Source organism: Geotrypetes seraphini, chromosome 1 (genome assembly GCF_902459505.1).
Source record: "Geotrypetes seraphini chromosome 1, aGeoSer1.1, whole genome shotgun sequence".
NCBI lineage: Eukaryota > Metazoa > Chordata > Amphibia > Gymnophiona > Dermophiidae > Geotrypetes > Geotrypetes seraphini.
This window is the reverse complement of record NC_047084.1, coordinates 144,735,903-144,758,830: the sequence shown is the minus strand read 5'-3', so window position 1 is coordinate 144,758,830 and position 22,928 is coordinate 144,735,903. Positions and strand designations below refer to the sequence as shown.

The window sequence follows — 22,928 nt, the reverse complement described above, 5'->3', positions numbered from 1 at the left end:
GGGAGTTGGGGGATTTAATATGCTAGTTCAGGGGTGGGCAACTCTGGTCCTCGAGGGCCGGAATCCAATCGGGTTTTCAGGATTTCCCCAATGAATATGCATTGAAAGCAGTGCATGCAAATAGATCTCATGCATATTCATTGGGGAAATCCTGAAAACCCAATTGGATTCCGGCCCTCGAGGACCGGAGTAGCCTGTGCTAGTAGCTTTAGTGTTACTTTTACTTTGCAGCTGGTATGACTTGATGTGTGCTAAAGATATATATTTTTTCTTCTTATAGTGGAAGCCTCGGTTCACAGCAGCAATGTGCACTGTACAGACAAGACCATTGAAGCTGCAGAGGCCCTGCTGCACATGGAATCTCCTACCATTCTGCGGGATGCCAGGAGTCCCGGTACGGTAACCAGGACTTGTTACCTTCTCACATTTTCTTTGTTTGCAAACACTGATTGTCAGGAGGAGTCAATATTTCTCACTTTGGGGTTTTTTTTTTTTGTTTTTTTTTTGAGGGGGGAAGAAGGAGCACAAAAATGTTTGCTTGTCTGCTCATTGTTATTTGGGAAATCTACAGCATTAGTTCTGATTTTTCTCTTTTGCCTTCTAAAACTTTTCTTGTACAATCCCAGTCTATTCCTGGACAATTGGGTTATGCATCCTATCTCGCGAGATCTCTTTAGGAAGCTTCATTTTACATATTTTTGACCCTCCTTTTCTTATTTCAGGACTACCATCTCACTTCCAGTTGCTTTCTTACAAGCGAGACAGTAGGAGCTAGTCTTTTCTGCTCACGTTTATTTTTTTCTCTGTCTTCATTGTTTTTGTGGCTTTGCACGTTTGTGCTGCAGAGGTTCCCTGCGGGGACATCTCTGGCTGTGGAAGATTGCAGATTTTACTGACAAAGTCTGTTTCCAGGGGGTTGGCTGCTCCGCAGTGCTCCCACCTGGACAGCCTGCATTCACAGATTGGGACTCGGGGGACCGTTCCTTGGGAGCATTGCTCTCTCCAAGTTTGCCTGCTAGTGGGTTTGAGCACAGGCTGCGTGACACTGTGAAGGTGTGTTCGGGATTGGGGCCAACTGCGTTCCTCCACTTGTTTGCATATGCCGTGTTTCTGGAGCAGTGGAGGTTTCCAGCTGAAGCATTGAGCTTGAGAGGCAGCCAGAAGGCCAGTAGTCCAGGTTTCAAGTCTTGAGGCAGAGGATCTCCCTGTTAGCTGTTCAGCTTCTATTTTCCAGCTCCTAGCACACAGCATGGCACAGTGTGCATCAGACTGATAACTTGTGACAGAGTTTTTTGGGGGGGTCTTCAAATTTGGAATTTTTTTGTGGTTTAGGAATTAGGTCTAGGTCCCCCCACCCCAAAAAATCCTAAAATTGCTGTGTTTTGGGGTTCTCTTGGGCTGGTGATTTTCTTGGGCTAGTTAAATCGCCCCCATGGTTGCCATCTTGGATTTTCCTGATCTGAATTAAAGGTTTTCTGCCACTACAAGCTTCGTTTTTGCAAGAAAACACATCAGATGGACTCCTCAGGGCAGAATGCTTTGGATTTATTCCCCTTTTGCGGCAAATGGCTGGGAAGTGAGCATCCATGCTCTATGTGGCACGTGAAGTGGGGGGGGGGCAAGTGGTGACAGTCATAGCTCCCTCTACCCCTAACGGAGGGGTTCTACCATGCAGTCCATCCAGGGACAGTTGAAAAAGGCAAAAATGGGCCCACGGGACAGTGAAAATACATCCCCAGCGAAATGCAGCCATGATTCGGTGTCTAAAGGCCGCAGATCCTCCAAGTGCTCCAAGAAAAGTTTGCAGGAGGCGGCCATCCCTTCGGATCTGGGTTTCCCCCTGGAATTTACAAACATGCTTTCTCAGGCTTATCTAGCCAATAAAATGTCATCAAATCTGCCTACAATGGCATCTCTGTTGGCATGGGAGGGATGTTTCCTCCTTCACAGGATGCAGGTTCCCAGGAAAGGGATCCTGCACAGCCGAGGGACATCTGCTGATGGACGATACAGATGATCCTGATGATCTGATCATATCTTTGCTTACTCAGCAGGCAAGCACCTCCACTGTGGGGAATTTGGCTGTGGTCACTAATCTTCACAATCTGGATCTGGGAGTTGCCTCCAGATCTTGGAGAGAACCCGTGGTGTGGAAACCTTTTTTTTTTTTTTTTTTAAAGCCCGCCGCTTTGGTAGGTATACTTTCAGAATCCCTTCAGGAGTTAAAATTGGAGGCCAGCCAGTCCTCGGCAGAGCAATGCTTACTCACAAGTAGCACAAAACCGCAGTTTTCCTCCTTTCCTGACCATCTGGACATTGTAAAAATGCTCACAGATCACTGAGAGGCGCTGGAATGTCCTTTATGAGTGGCGAGGGCCATGTCTAAGCTCTATCCAATGGCAGAAGCGTTTAACTAATGCTTTGTTTTTCCAAAGGTGGATTCCTTGGTGGCACAGGTCACTAAGCGTACTTCTCTCTTCAGTGAGGAAGGTGTGGTGCTGAAAGATGAATAAGACTGTAGGATTGATTTTGTGCTGAAACGCCTTTTGATGTGGCAGCCTCTGGTTTGAAAGCGGCCACAGCAGAATCTTTTGTTGCTAGGATCCTGACAGCATAGTACTTGAAGATCTTTCCTTTTTTGTTTCTGGAGTGGATTATGTGGCTGATGCCTTGTATGATCTGTTTAGAATGGTGAGCAAGCTGTCTGAGTACTCTTTTCTGTGCGATGGATGTTATGGATCAGGCAATGGTTCAATGTTTCCTCATGTAATGCGACCCTCAGTAAGATGCCTTTTTAAGGGGCGATTGCTGTTCGTTAAGGGTCTAGAAGACCTTATGGCCAATGTGCAGGATCAGAAACCTAAGTCCTTGCCAGACAGCAGTTGCTCATCCTCTAGAGGACCAGGCCGTTCTAGTTTTTGTTTCTCCAGATGATATTGTCAATACTCTGGAGGGTTCCTTGAGTCAGAGATCTTAACAGGCAAACAAACTGCGATTTGGTGGAGCTCGGCGTCCACAGTCTTCAGGTGTCCGCTCTGCCTCCACCCCAAAGAAGCAGTTATGATGCCGGACCTCCGTAGATCGGGGCAGGCTCTCGCATTCCTGGAGGAGTGGAGGACTATTGCCTCAGATTGTTGGGTACTGGACATTTTGTGGGATGGGTACAAGCTCGAGTTTTATTGGCCTGTTCCGGAATTTTTTCTGGAATCTGGCAGGAAGACCAGACAAAGTGGCCAGGATCAGTGGCACTGTTCAGAGATTGCTGGACATGGCAACCATAGATCCCATCCCAGTATCCTACTCAGGCTCCGGGCTCGATATACTTTATTGTGCCAAAAAAATGCTCTGATCCTGGATCTCAAAGCGGTCAGTGTGGCCTTCAAAGTTCCCTGTTTCAGGATGGAAATGACTTAGTCTGTGATTGCCTCGGTAGCACTGGGGAATTTCTGGCTTCTCTGGATTTGACAGAGGCCTATCTTCATAGTCCCATTTTTCTGGCACACAGAAAATAGAAGTTCCACATCCTGTAATGACATTTTCAGTTTGCAGCCATGCCCTTCAGGTTGGTGATGGCGCTGCAGACCTTTACCAAAGTGATGGTGGTGGTGGCAGCCCACCTGCGGGAACTCTGAATCCAAGTCCATCCGTATCTGGATGATTGGCTCATTGGAGCCCAGTTGGAATCCGAGGGTCATCAAGCGGTACACCAGGTGGTCCAACTGCTTCAGAGCCTAGGCTGGATGGTCAAATTTTGGAAGAGCCAGCTCATTACTATACAAAACCTGGAATATCTGGGGGTCTGCTTTGCCAAGGGGATGAACAGAGGGTTTCTTCTCGAGTCATGCCAGGAGAAGTTTCATCATCTGATACTTGCCTTCCTTAACACTTGGGTCCCAGCTGCCTGGCAATGCCTGCAGGTTCTGGGGTTGATGGTTGCGTCTGTAGATGTAGTTCCCTTGGAAAGGGCTGACTTGCTCCCGCTACAAGACATGCTTATCTCCTGCTGGAGTCCGAAGAGGGACTCGCTATTATGTGCAGTTCACATGGATGGCGGAGGCTTGGTGCAGTCTAGCTGGTGCAGTCTAGCCTGGTGGTTGAATCCTCTCTGTCCAGGGGAATTTCCCTCAGGATTTACACCTAGGTGATCATGATGATGGATGCCAGTATTTATGGTTGGGGGCGCTTTGCGCAGAGAACACGGTACAGGGATGTTGGTCCCCTTTCAAGAGAAAGTGGTCGATCAATTGCCTGGAGCTTCGGGTGATAAAGCTGTCTCTCTTACCCTTCAAGCCTGCACTCCAGAACCAGGTGGTTCAAGTCTTCTCGGACAGTACCACAGCAGTGGCCTATGTCAATTACCAAAGGGGCACGAGGAGTACACCTCTGAGGCAGGAGGCTTAAATGTTCTTTCGCTGGGCAGAGCAGCATCTTCTGATACTTTCTACCATGCATGTAGCCGAAGTGGAAAACGTGCAGGTGGATTATCTCAGCCGTCTGACTGGATTCAGGGAATGGTCCCTGTCCCAGTGAGCCTTCTTCTGTATAGTTGAGTCTCGTTTGAAAGGAAGCTATGGAATGAGAGGGCATAAGATGAAGTTAAGAGGTGATAGGCTCAGGAGTAATCTAAGGAAATAATTTTTTACGGAAAGGGTGGTAAATGCTTGAACAGTCTCCTAGTAGAGGTAGTGGAGACAGAATCTGTATCTGATTTCAAGAAAGCCTGGGATAGTCACGTGGGGATCTCTTAGAGAGAGGAAGGGATAATGGTTACTGTGGATGGGCAGACTAGATGGGCCATTTGGCCTTTATCTGCCATCATGTTTCTATATTTCTATATATCACTTGGACCACCACAAATATGTTGTTCTCATCTTCTTAGATCTTTCCGCAGCCTTCAGTACTATCGGTCATGAACTACGCCTTAAGAGACTTACATTGATAGGTATCTCAGGCCAAATTCTTAACTGGTTTCGGTCCTTTTTTTTTAGGCTTCTCATCGAAAGTCGTTTTCAACAATACCTCATCCAAGCCCTATCTCCACTACTTTTCAACATCTTCCTGTCCCCTCTCTTGGGTGTCTGTCAGTCTTCTAATACTACTACTACTACTACTGTTTATCATTTCTATAACGCTGAAAGGCATATGCAGCGCTGTACATTTAACATACAATAGACAGTCCCTGCTCAGAAGAGCTAACAATCTAATTTAACAGGCAGGACATCTCAGGTTTGGGGAGATTATGGTAGAGGAAATGATACAATGGGTATAGGCATCTGGAAGCAGTGAGTGGGAGTTAAGAGTTGAAAGGTACATTAGATAGATTGTGAGCCCACCGGGATAGATAGGGAAAATGCTTGAGTACCTGATTGTAAAAACCGCTTAGATAACCTTGATAGGCGGAATATAAAATCCTAATAAACTTGAAACTTGAAAGCAATTTCAAAAATGTGAGTTTCTAGCTTGGATTTGAATACTGCCAGGGATGGAGCATGACGTATTGATTCAAGCAGGTGGTTCCAGGCATACAGTGTGGCTAGAAAGAAGGGATAGAGTCTGGAGTTGACAGTGGAAGAGAAGGGTACAGATTAGAGGGGCTTGCCCGATGAACGGAGTTCATGGTGAGGAGCATAGGGGAGACAAAGTGAAGAGAGATATTGGGGGGCTTCAGAGTGCATGCACTTGTAAGTCAGTAAGAGGAGTTTGAACTGTATTCAGAAATGGATGGGGAACCAATGAAGTGACTTGAGGAGAGGGGTAACGTGAGAATAGCAGTTCTCATGGAATATGAGTCATGCAGCAGAGTTTTGAATGGATTGAAGAGGTGAAAGATGGGTGCGTGGGAGGCCTGAGAGAAGTATGTTGCAGTAGTCTTAAGCATGGGGTGATGAGAGCGTGGATAAGAGTTTTGGTAGTGTGTTCAGAGAAGAGAGGACAGATTTTAGTAATATAGAGGAGGAAGCAACAGGTTTTGGCGGTTTGTTGGATCTGAGCAGAGGAGGAGAGGAATCAAAGATCACCCCAAGGTTTCGAGCTGACAAGACAGGGAGGAGGATAGTGTTATCCACAGAAGTAGAGAAAGGTGAGAGAGGGCAGGTGAGTTTAGGCGGGAAGATAAGGAGTTCAGTTTTAGCCAGATTCAGTTTGAGATGGCAGTGAGACATCCAAGTGGCAATGTCAGATAGGCAGGCTGAGATTCGGGCCTGAATTCGTGTATAGAGATCTGGTGTGGAGAGGTAGCTCTGGGAGTCATCAGCATAGAGGTGATATTGAAATCCATGAGAGGATATCAGTGTACCAAGAGAGTGAGTATGGAAAAGAGGTGAGGGCCCAGGACGGAGCATTGGGGTATGCCAATAGACAGTGGGATGGCAGTGGAGGAAGATCCACTATAACATACACTGAAAGTACAATGAGAGAAGAAGAAAACCAGGAGAGAACAGAACCCTGGAATCCCAGTGAGGATAGCATGTCGAGAAGGAGGTGGTGATCAACAGTGTCAGAGGTAGCAGACAGATCGAGAAGAATGAGGATAGAGTCCATTGGATTTGGCCAGGAACAGGACATTAGAGACTTTAGCAAGGGCAGTTTCTGTAGAATGGAGAGGGTGAAAGCCTGATTGAAGTGGGTCAAGAATATTATGAGAAGAAAGGAAGTCCAAGCAACAGCGGTGAAAAGCACGTTCAAGAAATTTGGATAGGAAGGGGAGGAGAGAGATAGGGCAGTAGCTGGAGGGGGCTGTGGGGTCTAGTGAGGACTTTTTGAGGAGGGATGTAACTATGGCATGTTTGAAAACTCAGGAACTGTAGCAGTGGAGATTGAAGGTTGAAGATGTAACTGGGAGGGATTACAGTAGGAGCGATGGATCCGAGTAGGTGGGTAGGAATTGGATCAGAGGAACAGGAGGAGAGAAGGCAATCAGTTTCCTCTTCTGTGATTTCAGAAAATGAAGAAAGGGATATAGGGGTTGTTGAAGGGAGGTTGACAGAGTGGACAGTCGGAAGGGGTGGTGGGGGAGGTGACATGGTTGAGTATTCAAGATGGATCTTATGAATATTGTCGTGGAAGAACTGCATCGTCTGGAGGGAGAGTGAAGAGGGGATAGGAGGTGGGGGCACTTTGAGTAGAGAATTGAGTGTGGCAAAGAGACGGTGAGGGTTGGCACTAAGAGAGTTAGTTAAATGGTTGTGGTAGTCTTGTTTGGTAAGTAAGAGGGTAGATTGGAAGGACGTCAGCATGAATTTGAAATGAATGAAGTCTGCATGTGTGCAGGATTTAAGCCAAAGATGTTCAGCAGCTCAGGCACAAGAGTGCAGGTAATGGATTTTGGGGGGGGGGGGTTAACTAGGGCTGGAGTTTGACATGTCTTGCAGGACAGGAAATGGGAGGGGCAAGGGTATCAATAGACAATGAGTATGGAGAGGACAGCTTCATTGGTAGACTTGTTTGACATAGTAGTAGAAAGCAGGAATGGGACAGTGGTAGAGAGTGTGTCAGGGTCAATAGCCTGAAGGTTCCTAAATATATGGGTAGTGATTGGTTGGGTTTGGGGGGAGGGTGATGAGTTATGAAGGTTAATAGCCAATGGTTGGAGATGGTAAGATTTGAGGTGCAGAATTCAGTGATAGAGCAGTTGGAGGAGAGGACGAGGTCAAAGCAATGGCTTTTCTGGTGAGTTAGGGGTGTTGGAGCACAACTGGAGATCGTATGAGGATTTTAAGAGCAAGAAACCTGGACGCGTGGGAGTCAGAAGGGTCATTGGCATGGATGTTGAAGTTGCCGAGGATAAGAGTGGGAGATGAGGGTTCAAGAAAGGAGGAGAGCCAGTGAGAAAGGAGGAGAGCCAGTGAGGAAGGAGGAGAAGAATTTATCAGGGGGTTGGTAAATGGTTGCTACTCTGAGAGACAGGGGGGCGAATAGACGGATGGAGTGAACTTCAAAGGAAGAATAACTGAGATTGAGGCAGAAGAAGGGTTGATATTTGCAAGATGGTGAGAGTAAGAGTCCACACAAACAAAAAAAGGAAGAACCAACCAAATCTGAAGTAAAAGGGTCGAAGACAAACCAAAGCAAGGAGAACTGCAGTAACTTGTACAATGATACAGGCAAAGTTTATCAAAATAATTGCGATTAAAAACAACACCTTAAAATTAAACCACAGGACCCAACACGGTCCGTGTTTTGGTATACGCCTTCTTCAGGGGTCCTAGGTTGGAAAGGAGTCAAATTGAACCGCAAAAAGCATGCTGAAGCCTGTGTGAAGACGAACGTCGAAGAGCAGCTTGTATGTGGGCTGATAGATTTCGAACTTTGCCTGTATCATTGTACAAGTTACTGCAGTTCTCCTTGCTTTGGAGAGTAAGAGTCCAACATCACCTCCATAACACAGGGTGGCAGCTGAAGCAGAGTCTTCAGGGCAGATCCAGGTTTTAGTTAGTGCTAGCAGGTGGAGCTTTGTAGAGATAAAGAAGTCATGGATGAAGGTAAGTTTGTTGAAGATGGAGCGGGCATTCCACAGGGCACATGAGAAGGGCAGGGAGGAACGGGGGAGAAGTGGAACAGAAATAAGATTGGTTAAGATTGCAGTGTGATCCCCTTGAGTAGGCTGAGGGATGATTGGGAGGACTGGGATTAGGACTGATGTCCCCAGCAGAGAGCAAATGAAGGAGGATACGCGTGTGGGGGAGGCATGGGGGCTACACTGTGGTTGAGATGCATATAAGTAGAGTGGGGATCTCTGAATGAAAGGGAGAGAGTTTAGTAGCTATTAGGCTGAGAAAAGGGTGGGGGATAGGAGGGATGGTGAGGTGGTAAAGCTGAAAAGAGACTGGTGTGGTGGTGGGAGGTTAAGTGGCTTGGGATGGGGGAGGGGATGGGGAAGGTAGCAGCAAGAGGAATTGGTAAACTGGGGTCATTGGGGAGGAGAGGGAGTGAGAAGTACCTCTGATTGAACAGTGAGAATTGTCCTGAATATAATGGTGGAAGGTAGATGAGTGGTGCTAAGTCTCATAAGATGAAAGGGGATAATTATTTTTATTTTTTAAAGTAAACTCGCCATGGAGAGACCACTTGAAAGCCATAGCCATGTGAGTGGCATAAAAAGAAAGGATAAGGAAGAGTAAAAAAGTTTCGGCTTGTGCCTATGGGGTGAGCAGTTCCCACTGAAACGTAATGAATGACGCTGGTCTGACCCAGCAGCAGCAGCAATTCTTATGTTCTTATGAATGAGTGGAACTATGTAAACCTTTAAAGGTACTGCTCCATTATGGAGGGATTTTGGCAAGGAATGAGTTGATCGCAGGGATGTGTAAATCCTGGTTGGGTGAAAATCCTGTCAGTCAATGAATCTGTAGAGACAGGGCATGTCTTGGATTAATCAATTAGCAAAAAAGCCAAGATTAAAGATAAGAAGTCACTGAAAAGAAGAGAATTTCATATGCTTTTAAAAATACAGCATTAAGAGAAATAAGTCAAAATTCCAAATACTATTTGAAAGTACAGGAGCACTTTTACATGAAAGAGACAGAATTTGAAATGCAATTAGGCAGAGTATATTACCAAAAGAGACAAGATTAGATCAATTGAAAGCCCCACAGAAACAGAATGAATGAATGGAGCTATATTAACCTTTAAAGGTATTTCTCCATTGTGCTTGGAGGAGGGATTTTGGCAGGGAATGAGTTGATTGCAGGGATGTGTAAAGCCTGTCAGTCGATGAATCTTTAAAGGCACTCTGCTTATGCCGATGATATCCAACTTCTGCACTCATTGAACCCCAAAAATGATACTGAAATAATTGACATCAAAAACTTGGACAGGTTAGGCACTGGCTCAATAACAATATTTATCCCAGGACAAGCAGGCAGCATATTCTTAACGTATGGGTGACGTCACCGATGGAGCCCCGGTACGGACCTTTATAACTAGAAAGTTCTAGTTGGCCGCACCGCGCATGCGCGAGTGCCTTCCCGCCCGACGGAGGAGTGCGTGGTCTCCAGTTTCTTCGTTTCCGCGGAGCGAAGAAGACGCATGTGGTTTCAACGGCCGTTGAAAACTTCTTTTTTGCCTTCCCGCTCGCGTAATTTCTTATTTTTTCTCTTTTTCCCTTCGGGTTTTTTTGTTCCCTTCTAATTTGTAAAAAAAACCAAAAAAAAAAACTTTGTTTTTTCCCTTTCTTTTTTCAACCGGCCCCGGCGGGGCCTGTTGTCATCATACAAGCCTCCGGCTTTGATTTTGCGGAGGCCGTCTTTCCCTTCATGCCCCCCCAGCCGGGTTTTAAGAAGTGCCAGCGGTGTGCACGCCCGATCTCCCTTTCGGACCCACACAACTGGTGCCTGCAGTGCTTGGGTCCGGAACATCGGGCTGACACCTGCACCCGCTGTGCTACTCTCAAGAAACGCACACTTAAAAATCGACAAATCCAGCAGAATCTCCTCTTCGGCACTGGTTCTGCTATGGATCCGACCCCGGCGTCGACGGCACCGACTAAATCGGCACCGTCAACATCGACACCGCCTGATCCTTCTTCGGGGTCGATAGCGCCAGGTAAGCCGGCTAAGAAGCCTTCCACTTCCCTCGAGCGCCCTCCAGCCACAGCGGCGACACCGGTCCTTCCGGCGTCCCGCAAACCCCGTAAACGCTCCGCTCCGATCACGGTGAGTGCCTCTTCATCGGCCTCCTCATCGCCGGAGCGTAGAGCAGCACCGATGGTACCCAAGAAAACTAAAACGGTACCGGTGCCCTCATTGGAGGACCGTATCTCGGCTATCCTCCAGGACAAATTGCATGAACAGCTACAGCACCAACTTCAGGAACTGCTTCCGACCCTATTGGCACCGCTCCTTCCAGTACCGGTCCGGCCCGAGCCTCGCACCACTCCGCCGGTATCCACCCCCTCGGTACCGATGAACACTTCCATGCCGGTCTTATCGGCTCAACCTGCACTTCAGACTTGCACTGCGGAGGACCCCTCCCGGCCCCAGGACCGACACCGGTCATCTCGGGACCGGGATCGGCACCACTCCTCCCGGGACAGGGATCGACGCCGGTCTTCATCCCCTGGCACCGTATCCATGCGATCTGGAAAATCCCTTTCTAAAACCCGCCATACTGAGCCGGCCGTCAGGGACCCAGACTTATGGGAGCAATCCCCAATCGGTACCGAGGAGGATGCCTCTTCTACAGATGAGGAACCCTCCATGGCTGAATCCACCTCCAAGCCCGAGCAATCCTCCTTCTCAAAATTCCTTCGGGAGATGTCTGCGGCTCTTTCCATACCACTTGAGTCCGACTCCAAGAAGTCCCAGGCCTTTTTAGAAGCCTTGGACTTCGACCAACCTCCCAAGGAGTTTCTCAAACTGCCCGTACATGATATCTTACGGGAAACTTTTTATAAAAATTTAGAGAATCCCCTTACAGTTCCAGGTGCCCCTAGGAAACTGGACAGTTTATACCGGGTCATCCCTATTCCGGGATTTGATAAACCCCAATTACCCCATGAGAGCCTCCTGGTAGAATCCACTCTCAAAAAATCTCATGGTTCCAGTGTTTATGCCTCCACCCCTCCTGGCAGAGAGGGAAAAACGATTGACAAATTTGGTAAACGCCTGTACCAGAATGCCATGCTGGCTAACAGAGCCAACAATTATACCTTTCATTTTTCATTTTATATGAAACACCTGGTACAACAACTTTCTGCTTTGCAAAAATATATCCCTGAGCGCAAGGTTCCATTATTTCAACAACAGATTTCCACCCTCCTTCAGCTCAGAAAATTCATGGTGTGCTCAATTTATGATTCTTTCGAGCTCACTTCCAGAGCCTCTGCACTGGCTGTAGCCATGCGTCGCCTCGCCTGGCTGAGAGTGTCTGATCTTGATGTGAACCACCAAGACCGCCTCGCCAACGCGCCCTGCCTTGGTGATGAACTTTTTGGGGAGTCTTTGGATACCACGACACAAAAACTTTCGGCTCATGAGACGAGATGGGACACCCTCATTAAGCCTAAAAAGAAGACTCCACCTGCAAGACCATACAGACCTCAGTCCTCTTACCAGCGTCGTTTTTCTGCTAGGCCACTTAATCCCCCTCAACAGCAATCTCGTCGGCCTCGCCAACAACAACAACAACACTCTCAGGCTCGCTCTCAATCTCACCAGGCGACCAAGCCTCTCCCTCAGACTAAACCTCCTCAGCCCTTTTGACTCCTTTCTCCGGGGCATAGCCAGTCTACAACCGTCGATGCCGCTTCCTCAACCTATCGGAGGCCGCCTCACCATCTTTCTACGCCGCTGGGAGGCCATCACATCAGACCTGTGGGTTCTCAACATCATCCGTCACGGATACTCACTCAGGTTCCAGACTCTTCCTGTAGACCATCCTCCCGTAGAGTCTGCTTCTCATTCCTCCCAAACTCCTCTCCTCCTCAGGGAGGTCCAATCCCTCCTCCTTCTCAATGCCATCGAAGAAGTTCCACCAGACCAACGAGGTCAGGGATTTTACTCCCGCTACTTCCTGGTACCCAAGAAAACAGGGGATCTCCGTCCCATCCTCGACCTCAGGAACCTCAACAAGTGTTTGGTCAAGGAGAAATTCAGGATGCTCTCCCTTGCCACGCTTTATCCTCTTCTTTCTCAACACGACTGGCTATGTTCCCTGGACCTCAAAGAGGCCTACACTCACATTCCAATCCATCAGACTTCACGTCGTTACCTCCGATTTCAGATACAGAATCGCCACTATCAGTACAAGGTGCTACCCTTTGGTCTCGCATCATCACCCAGGGTGTTCACCAAGTGCCTGATTGTGGTAGCGGCCTGTCTCAGGTCCCACAACCTACAAGTGTTTCCCTACTTGGACGATTGGTTGGTGAAAGCAACTACGTCTCCGCTTGTACTGCAAGCCACTCACCACACCATCTCTTTCCTCCATCTCTTGGGATTCAAGATCAATTATCCCAAGTCACATCTGCTCCCCACGCAGTGCCTTCAGTTCATCGGAGCAGTTCTCGATACCGATCTGATGAGGGCGTTCCTTCCTGCCGACCGGCACCGGACTCTGCTTCGCCTCTGTCGACAGGTGCTCCTCCAACCATCCATCCCTGCTCGCCAGATGATGATTCTTCTGGGTCACATGGCTTCCACAGTCCATGTAGTTCCTCTGGCGCGACTCCACCTCAGGATACCTCAATGGACCCTCGCCAACCAATGGTCACAGACCACGGATCCTCTTTCTCATCCCATCTCTGTGACATCGTCTCTTCGGCAATCTCTTCAATGGTGGTTGAACTCTTCAAATCTTTCCAGGGGCCTCCTTTTTCATCCACCCCCTCATTCCATGATCATCACCACGGATGCCTCCCCCTATGCATGGGGGGCTCACATGGGAAGTCTCCGCACCCAGGGTCTTTGGACCCCTCAGGAGCGTCAACATCACATCAATTTCCTGGAACTCAGAGCCATGTTTTATGCTCTCAAGGCTTTCCAGCACCTTCTCTACCCTCAGGTTCTTCTCCTGTGCACGGACAACCAGGTCGCCATGTACTACATCAACAAGCAGGGCGGCACCGGATCTCGTCTCCTTTGTCAGGAGGCCCTCCGAATCTGGACATGGGCCACAGCCCACAACCTTTACCTCAAAGCTGTCTATATCCAGGGCGAACAGAACTCCCTGGCCGACCATCTCAGCCGCATCCTTCAACCTCACGAGTGGACCCTGGACCCTCCCACTCTCCACTCCATCTTTGCGCGCTGGGGCACCCCGCAGGTGGACCTCTTTGCAGCTCCTCACAACCATCAGCTGCCCCAGTTCTGTTCCAGACTCTTCTGTCCGCATCGTCTGGCCCCGGATGCATTCCTGCTCAACTGGACGGATCAGTTCCTCTATGCCTTCCCTCCACTTCCTCTGATGTTGCGGACCCTGTTCAAACTCCGCAAAGACAGGGCCACCATGATTCTCATCGCCCCTCGGTGGCCCAGACAACACTGGTTCTCCCTCCTGCTTCAGCTCAGCTCCAGGGAGCCCATTCCTCTTCCTGTCTTTCCTACTCTGCTTACACAGCAGCATCAGTCTCTACTACATCCCAATCTGTCTTCCCTCCACCTGACAGCTTGGTTTCTCTCGGGCTGACTTCTCCGGAACACCTGTCTCAGCCTGTCAGTCGAATTTTGGATGCCTCCAGGAAACCCTCCACACTCCAATGTTACCATCAGAAGTGGACCCGGTTTTCCTCTTGGTGCCTCCTGCATCATCACAATCCCACCTCATTGGCGGTGGAGACCGTACTGGACTATTTGTTCTCTCTGTCCAATGCTGGCCTCAAGTCTACCTCAATCAGAGTCCACCTCAGTGCCATCACTGCTTTTCATGAGCCTATCCTCGGAAAACCTCTCACGGCTCATCCTTTGGTTTCCCGGTTCATGAAAGGCCTCTTCAATATCAAACCACCTCTACAGCCTCCTCCTGTCGTCTGGGACCTCAATGTGGTTTTGTCAGCCCTCATGAAACCTCCCTTTGAGCCTCTTGCTACTACTTCGCTCAAATTTCTCACTTGGAAGGTGCTTTTCCTCATTGCCATCACCTCTGCCAGGAGGGTCAGTGAGCTGCATGCACTGGTCGCCGATCCACCGTTCACTGTTTTTCACCATGACAAGGTGGTTCTACGCACCCATCCGAAATTCCTTCCCAAGGTGGTTTCAGCCTTTCACCTCAATCAGTCCATCGTACTGCCTGTCTTCTTCCCAAAACCCCATTCTCATCCTGGAGAACAGGCGCTCCACACGCTGGATTGTAAGCGTGCCCTTGCTTACTACCTTGACCGTACCAGGGCTCATCGCTCCTCTCCTCAACTTTTTATATCCTTCGATCCCAACCGTCTAGGTCATCCTGTCTCTAAACGAACGCTGTCCAATTGGCTTGCGGCCTGTATTGCGTTCTGTTATGCTCGGGCCGGCCTGTCACTGGAAGGAGCTGTCTCGGCCCATAGAGTCAGAGCTATGGCTGCTTCTGTAGCTTTCCTCCCTTCCACACCTATTGAGGAAATCTGCAAGGCGGCTACTTGGTCTTCAGTTCACACATTCACTTCTCACTACTGTCTGGATGCCTTCTCCAGACGGGATGGACACTTTGGTCAATCTGTGTTAAAAAATTTATTTTCCTAATGGCCAACCATCCCTCCTCCCTCTCTGTTAGCTTAGAGGTCACCCATACGTTAAGAATAAGCTGCCTGCTTGTCCTGGGATAAAGCACAGTTACTTACCGTAACAGGTGTTATCCAGGGACAGCAGGCAGATATTCTTACGACCCACCCACCTCCCCGGGTTGGCTTCTTAGCTGGCTTATCTTAACTGGAGACCACGCACTCCTCCGTCGGGCGGGAAGGCACTCGCGCATGCGCGGTGCGGCCAACTAGAACTTTCTAGTTATAAAGGTCCGTACCGGGGCTCCGTCGGTGACGTCACCCATACGTTAAGAATATCTGCCTGCTGTCCCTGGATAACACCTGTTACGGTAAGTAACTGTGCTATTAGCACTAAACATATCAAAAACTAATACAATGCTCTTTCCATGGAAGGATGGGATGACATTGAGTGCCCGAATTACACTTGAAAATATATCATTACAAACTGCTACATCAGTTAAAATACTCGGAATCACAATTGGCCGTAAGCTTACATACCATGGGCATATAAATTGTGCAGTAAATCTGTCTCTACAGTTTACGCATGATTCGTTCCATATCAAAATTTCTGGAACCCAATCAATAAATATACTAATGCACTCACTAATTATTTCTAAACTCGACTACTGTAATTCATTTTTTATGGGTATCACAGAAAAGGTAAAAAAGTGTCTACAAATTAGAGAGTTGCGTGGGGACAGAAATATCACCCGTCCCTGCCAAAATCCCACTCGTCCCTGCCGGAATCTCTTCCTCGCGAGGAATCCCCTCCATCCCCACCCGTCCCCATGAGGATTACCACCCGTCCCCGCCCATCCCCGTATAAAAGTTACCTGCCCCCATAAAAAGCAGCCATTACTTCAGAAAGTTTAAAACCAACAATAAAATACAATATAAACAAATAAGTGAATAGAAATGAGAGATGCATACATCACCAGAAAGACACTTTAAAGTGCAATGGTTGCATAAGAAAAATGTGCAGTAAGTTAAACGTTAAATGATTTTGAATATTGACCCAATATTACCTCAAAAACCAATAATGTTGACTGTACATATATTCTAATTGTAATGATATTTGGAAATTACGTGTATACCTTTAAAAAAAAGTTGGTAACACTTAAGCAATGTGGCTGACACCAAGAAAGAGGACATTAACCAGTCAGGGATAATTATTTCTTAAGTCCATGCAGGAACAGAAGTCCATCAACCCTATGTGGTCCAAGCTGTGATCGTCTATGCTCCAGAACACGCCCAGCCGATGAAAAAGACCGCTCAGATGATGTGCTGGCAGCAGGCACTCCAGGACTCGTCTGGCAACTTCAGAAAGTTTTCTCCACTTTGTAGATTTGGTCTTCCGATAGCACAAGATATCCTCTGTGATTTCGTCAGTAGAAGTCAAGTATGCATTCACCAGAGAAAAGCAGATTACATAGTTTAGAAGGTGTATCTAGCTAGTAATATTGTCATAAGTTAAAATATTGAACTATGTAAAGAAAATATATACATATTTGAAGAAGTTGAAGAACCTTTCATCGAGTCTTATTTTCTTATTGTGATGCTGCAAGACCGATGACTCATCTTGACTGTCTGCTGCTGGCAGACTTATCGACCATCTCTTTCAAGTTGGACAGTGCCCGTGCGTATTCTTCTGGTGCTAACGCTCCGAAATTACCTTTAAACTGTGGATCCAACAAAGCAGCAGTGCAATGTAACTGATGAACTGGGAAGTATTTATCCAACATGTTAAAGCAGATGGGTTTTCAGCTGTATGATGATGCAACTGTCAGAAGGCTTTGCAGTGAAGTGCTTTTGCAGCTTTATTTTTGTAGGTAATACCAGATGCAATGAGGAGCTCTTGTCAGTTGAGAAGCATTTTGTGGCCACATCAACAGGTTCCAAAACCTGGATGACATCAGCCAACAAGTCTTCATTGATATCAGCTAGCAGGCGCAAAACATTTCTATTAAAATTTGGCTCTGTGCTCAGTGCAAGAAGATCTAAAATAATTGTATGACACTGATTTCAGTGTCAGCAGCACACTGTTCCATCGCGTCGATACACATCGCTTAAGTGTGGTTAACAGCTGATTGTTAATTTTTGTGCGTTTTGCCAATGTCACCAGTTCTTTCGAGGTGTCAATAAGTTTGCCTCATGTGGCAAACAAGTGCCATGCAAATTAGTCTGCTGCAGTCTATGTGACAAAACGAGATTCAGATTATGACATGAACATCCAATCCACGTGTATTCTCGAAAGGCAGCTTTCATATTACTGGCATTTTCTGTGGTTGAACTCGTTGTCTTGCGCCCTAAACTCATCCAGAATTGACTTTACTATCCATTTTATATTTTCAGATGTATGATGCTCATCCAGTAATCGAGTAGCCAAGATACATGATTCAGTTAGCCAGTTATGAACATACTGTACAGTCACAGTTATATAGCTGTGGTTGCTTTGCTTGTGTGTCCAGAGATCAGTTGTTACCTCAAACTGCGGCACTGAGGCTAACTTGTCGATGAGTGTGATCTTTTGTTTCTCCACAACGCCATCAAGATGACGAGAGATAGTTGACCCAAAGGGCAGGAATTGGTCCAGGTCAACATTCCCATATTTTGCACCTATGGAGACGAGCTTCGTTGCCAAGTTCCTAAATCCTTCCCCTTCAACGAAAGAAAAAGGCCTGACATCTGTTGCACACATAGCAACCTAAACATCAGCTACCTCAGATTTTAGGTTAACAGGTACTTTATTGGTATTACTTGACAGAGAAAAACCTGGTAGTGCTGTAATCTTTGTTGCTGACATCCGGTTTGCACAATAGTCCTTGTGAGCCCTTAACCCTTTCAGGACCATAAGGATCGTAGGCCAATTTTTGTGGTTTTGACGACATTTTTATGGTAAAAAGGGCTTGCAGATGCCAAAAAATTGATTTTTTTTGTGAAATATCATTATTTTTATTTAAAAAAATCACACTTCTGGCTTATGGACAGTGTGGCAAGTGAATCTTCTCGTCAATCTGGCAACGACGCTAATGAATGAATGTCGGAACCAGTTTGTTTACATAAAGGCAGTATCATATGGAATCCGTACATATCAAATTTAGAACTGTAGACTATCCCAATCAAAATTTATAGGATTTTAAAGTTATGGGACAAATATGTCCCTTGGTCCTGAAAGGGTTAAGCCATTGGCTCCATCACATGATCTCCAAGAGAGAACTGTCTTGCACCTTGAGCAAAGTGCAAAAGGCACTTCTTTGGCATCAGCCATTACCACTTTACAAAAGTTCCATACTTCACTCTTGCCCTTATTGGTTGCATATGAAATACGATTGCTGTTTGAATCTACAAGTTTCTGAACTCCAGTTTTCTTCTCCATCACAACAAATAACAGAAATTAGTCTCTGTAACCAATATAAAAGGAAAAATTAAAATATATTTCCGACTGTACTGAGCAAAATGTGGTCTGGATGGCATCTCCCTCCATTTCAAACAAAGCTAACCATATAAATGATTTGAATAAATATTGACTCATTGCCTCAAAAATAATCATGTTGATTGTACACTTCCCCCTCCCTATTTGCGGTTTTGGGGTTCGCGGTTTCGATTATCCACAAATTTTTTTTTTTTTTGGAGGGGGAGAAACAAACAAACAAAAAAAAGCATAGATTAGGACCTTCCCGCCTCTCTACAGGACTTAAAATTCAGCATTTCAGAGATTACTCCTTACCTAGTCTAGCAGGCTTTCAGGGCCCCGAAAGCCTGCTAGACCACCAGGTAAGGCAGGGGTGGGTCAGAGACGGATGAGAAGTTATTCGTGGTTTTTTACTCTTCGCTCTGCCCCTATCCCCCGCGAATACCGAGGGAGAAGTAAGCGTACATATATTCTCATTGTAATGCTTTTTGGAAATTGCTTGAATATCTTTTTAAAAAACAAAACCCAATACAACCTTTATGAAAGCTTTTAAATTATTTATACTCTGATCTGATCACATAATAGTAACTTCCTGATAACAGATCACACAATCTTTATGATCACGTTTGAGAGAAATAGACCATCCCCCTCAGTGCTAATACTATAACTGTCATTACAAACATACCAGTGTTTAGCCTGAGCCCCTGGTATCACATTGGACCAACTCATTGCCCAAGGTTCCCAAAACCTTGACACACGATCTACTGCTGCTGGAACAATGGTCAACTACTTGGCAGCTTGGCTTCAATGCTAAAAAATGCAAGGTAATGCACCTGGGAAAGAGAAACCCGCGTAGAACTTATGTACTAAATGGTGAAACCTTGGTTAGGACCACAGCGGAACGCGATCTAGGAGTGATCATTAGCGAGGACATGAAGGTTGCCAATCAAGTGGAGAAGGCTTCCTCCAGAGCAAGACAAATGATGGGGTGCATCCGCAGAGGTTTCGTCAGCAGGAGACCTGAAGTTATGATGCCGTTGTACAGAGCCATGGTGAGGCCTCACTTAGAGTACTGCGTTCAGTTTTGGAGACCTCACTACCGAAAGGACGTGCTGAGAATCGAGTCGGTACAGCGAACAGCCACCAGGATGGTCTTGGGGCTCAAGGATCTCACGTATGAAGAAAGACTAGAGAAATTGCGGATGTACTCACTTGAGGAAAGAAGGGAACGGGGAGATATGATTGAATCGTATAAGTATATCACGGGGCACATCGAGTCAGAAGATGATATATTCCGGCTCATGGGACCCTCAACCACCAGAGGGCATCCGCTAAAAATCAGGGGAGGGAAGTTTCATGGCGACTTCAGGAAGTATTTCTTCACCGAGAGAGTTGTGGATCATTGGAACAGACTCCCACTCCAGGTGATAAAGGCCAGCAGCGTGACGGATTTTAAGAGAAAATGGGATACTCACGTGGGATCTTTAAGGGAGTAAACTCAGGGGGGAGGATACTTGGAATGGGCAGACTTGGTGGGCTATAGCCCTTTTCTGCCGCTTTTTCTATGTTTCTATGCCCCCCCCCCAAACAAAAAAGCGTCCCGCTGCTTATGTATTTGTCCAGTGTGATCATGCCAGGGGCTCAGGCTAGTCATTTTTAATGACAGTTATAGTATTATTATTATTTTTTTATAGCAGCTACTTGTGGTTTAAAGTGGGCTTTTAGCACTGAGGGGATGGTTTATGGACAGTGAGTTGTGGCTGCGGCATCTCTGGGCAGTTCTGTACTGAGGAGGGCTGAACACTAATTATGAACTGACTGTCTTTGGACCATAAATACCGGCAGTATTCTCGTATAACAAATCCAAATCACAGACAGCATTCAAAAAAGTCCAAACTCCCCCAATATTCGCGGAGATTCCTTTCCAGAAACCCCCGTGAATCTTGAAAATCCGTGAATACAGTTTTTCATGGGGGAGACTGGAGAGGGTGGCAGGAGAGAGCAGCCGGAGCGCCAGCGAGTGAAGGAAATCACTCGCTGTATGCTCAGACTGCCTCTTCCTGCACTAAAGTCGGGCTTTACCAATCAGGAGCTGTCCTCTCCTGGTTGGTGGTTCGCGGCCGGAAAATGACCGGGACTGCAAACCGCCGACCGCAAATTTGCGGGGGAGTACTGTATACAGCATTCTCTAACAGATTGCCCACTCCCTGCTTCAAGAAATCAAGATCCAAAAGCACCATGGAATTTGGTTTTCGCAAGATTACCCCAGTGGTCGCACGCCCCATCCCCAGCACTGTTCTCTTCTACCACTCCATGCTTCAAGAGTCTTGGAGCGGGGGTGGGGGTAGGTGGAGGAGAGCGATGCTGGGGGTGTGAGATTGTTGGGGGAGTTTTGTTGAAACCAAGTTGCGTGGTGTTTTTGGGTCTTGAATAAAGACCCCAAAACACAATACAATTTGGGAGTTTTTTTATGCTAAAACAATTTTTAGTGATGACAACAACAAAGCCGAAACAAACCAGCATACTGTACCAAAATACAAGGAGAGTCCAGCAAAAAGGAGCATAGAGTCCAAGTCATCAAATTTTTGAAGGAAAACAAAAAACACAGATCAGAACTTCCACCCCCCCCCCCCACACACACACACACATTTCCCGCACGAAACATCAGGTCCCAATCCAACGACAACAATCACAATGATGAAGCAGTAAATTGAAAACACAGAACACTCCCAAAAAGAAAAAAACCACCGCAATCAGCTTGCAGCACTGGACTAAGTCCCATCCCTCCCCTTCACCCCCTCCCACAGTGAATGCAGAAAGAATGGGAAAAAGAGGATAGAAAATATTTTTAAAAAGGAAAAAAAATGAGCCAGCATGCCAATATCCCTGAGCCCCTCAATAATCGCACACCACCAGCACTGCTCTCTTCTACTTACTCCCTGCAATTCCCAAACCTGTCCTGGGAGAACCTCAACCAGATAAGATTTCAGGATACCCACAATGAATATTGCACTAGATTGATTTGCATACCAAGGAGGCACTATTTGCAAATTGATCTCATACTGTGGATATCCTAAAAAAAAAAAAAAAATGACTGGCAGGGATTCCTCCTAGACAAGTTTGGGAATTACTGATCTGATTTAGGGGCTTCAGCTTTGTGTGTGATCATCTTAGGGAAGACGACTGCAGGGGGGAAGGAGTAAAACACGGACCTCGTGGACCTAAACACGAACGTCCTTAAAAATCTGAGGTCCATGCCACTTTTAGTTTCATCATAGGGAGGGAAAAGCATTAGAATCTGTCAGAGCTAAATTGTCATAACCTATTCTGAGAGTAAAAGTGTCACGCACCTCAGATTTTTAAGAATGTGCAGTTAAGATCCATGAGGTCTGCGAGATCAAAAGCACTGCAGACCTTTCCACACATTAAAAAAACCCCAAACAAACCAAAACCCAGCTATTTGCCATCCAGTGTTGGGTGAACCCAGTACATGCTTGCAAACAGGCAGGCATTTGGCTACCGAAAACCCCCAGCTATTTGCTATCCAGTGTCATATTGCGGGGTTCTTGGAATCGGCACGGAGAGAGGGATCTGGAGGAAGGGATGATCGGGCTAATTAGCAAAAGCCACGGTGCGCCTCCTCCCTCCTTAGCCATTAGGGAAGGAAGAGCCAGGAGCCAGAGCAGAGCGTGCGGGGAAAGCGGTGGAATAAGCTAAAAGGCGGACCTGCAGTCATGAAATCTGAAACTGGACCTGTCAAACGACGGAAGATTTTTAAGCCTATGCTGAGACTAAAGGCTTCTTTTACAAAGGTGCGTTAGGGCCTTAACGCATGGAATAGCTTGCGTGCCAGCTGCTACCGCCTCCTTTTAAGCAGGTGGTAATTTTTTGGCTAGCACGCACTAATCCGGTGCGTGCGCTAAAAACGCTAATGCACCTTTGTAAAAGGAGCCCTAAAAGTGGCACAGACCTCAGACTTTTAAGGATGTGCGGTTTTAGATCCACTAGGTCCGTAAGTTCCGTGTTTTACCACTTCCTACTGCAGGGCTTTACAAACATTTTGCACACTGTGCCAGGGATTATTCAGCAGACTTATTCCAGCATCTTAGTCTGCTTCTGTGAAAGTTACTTCTCTTTACATTAATACAGACAAAGGCATAATGTGTTACGATTTTTAAGGAAAGTGGTATGCAAACATAAAAGATGGCAGCAGATAAGGATCGCAAGGGAGGCTCGGAGATCAGAACTTCTGATCTCCACCAGATCCTCCCTTGTGATCGTTATCTACTGCCATCATTTATGCTAACATACCACTTTCCTTTAAAATGTGAATGTCTATTA

The 22,928-nt window shown here is 46.8% G+C and overlaps 1 protein-coding gene across 6 annotated transcripts in view; it reads left to right on the top strand.

The window, feature by feature from the left end:
• ELF2 (E74 like ETS transcription factor 2) overlaps positions 1 to 22,928 on the top strand; it is a 235,192-nt gene that overhangs the window by 173,381 nt on the left and 38,883 nt on the right. For all 6 annotated transcript variants that reach the window (XM_033939282.1, XM_033939270.1, XM_033939275.1 and 3 more), the window contains one exon: positions 281 to 394. In XM_033939282.1, coding sequence (XP_033795173.1) covers positions 281 to 394 — 114 coding nt within the window. The remainder of the gene's footprint in view (positions 1 to 280; positions 395 to 22,928) is intronic.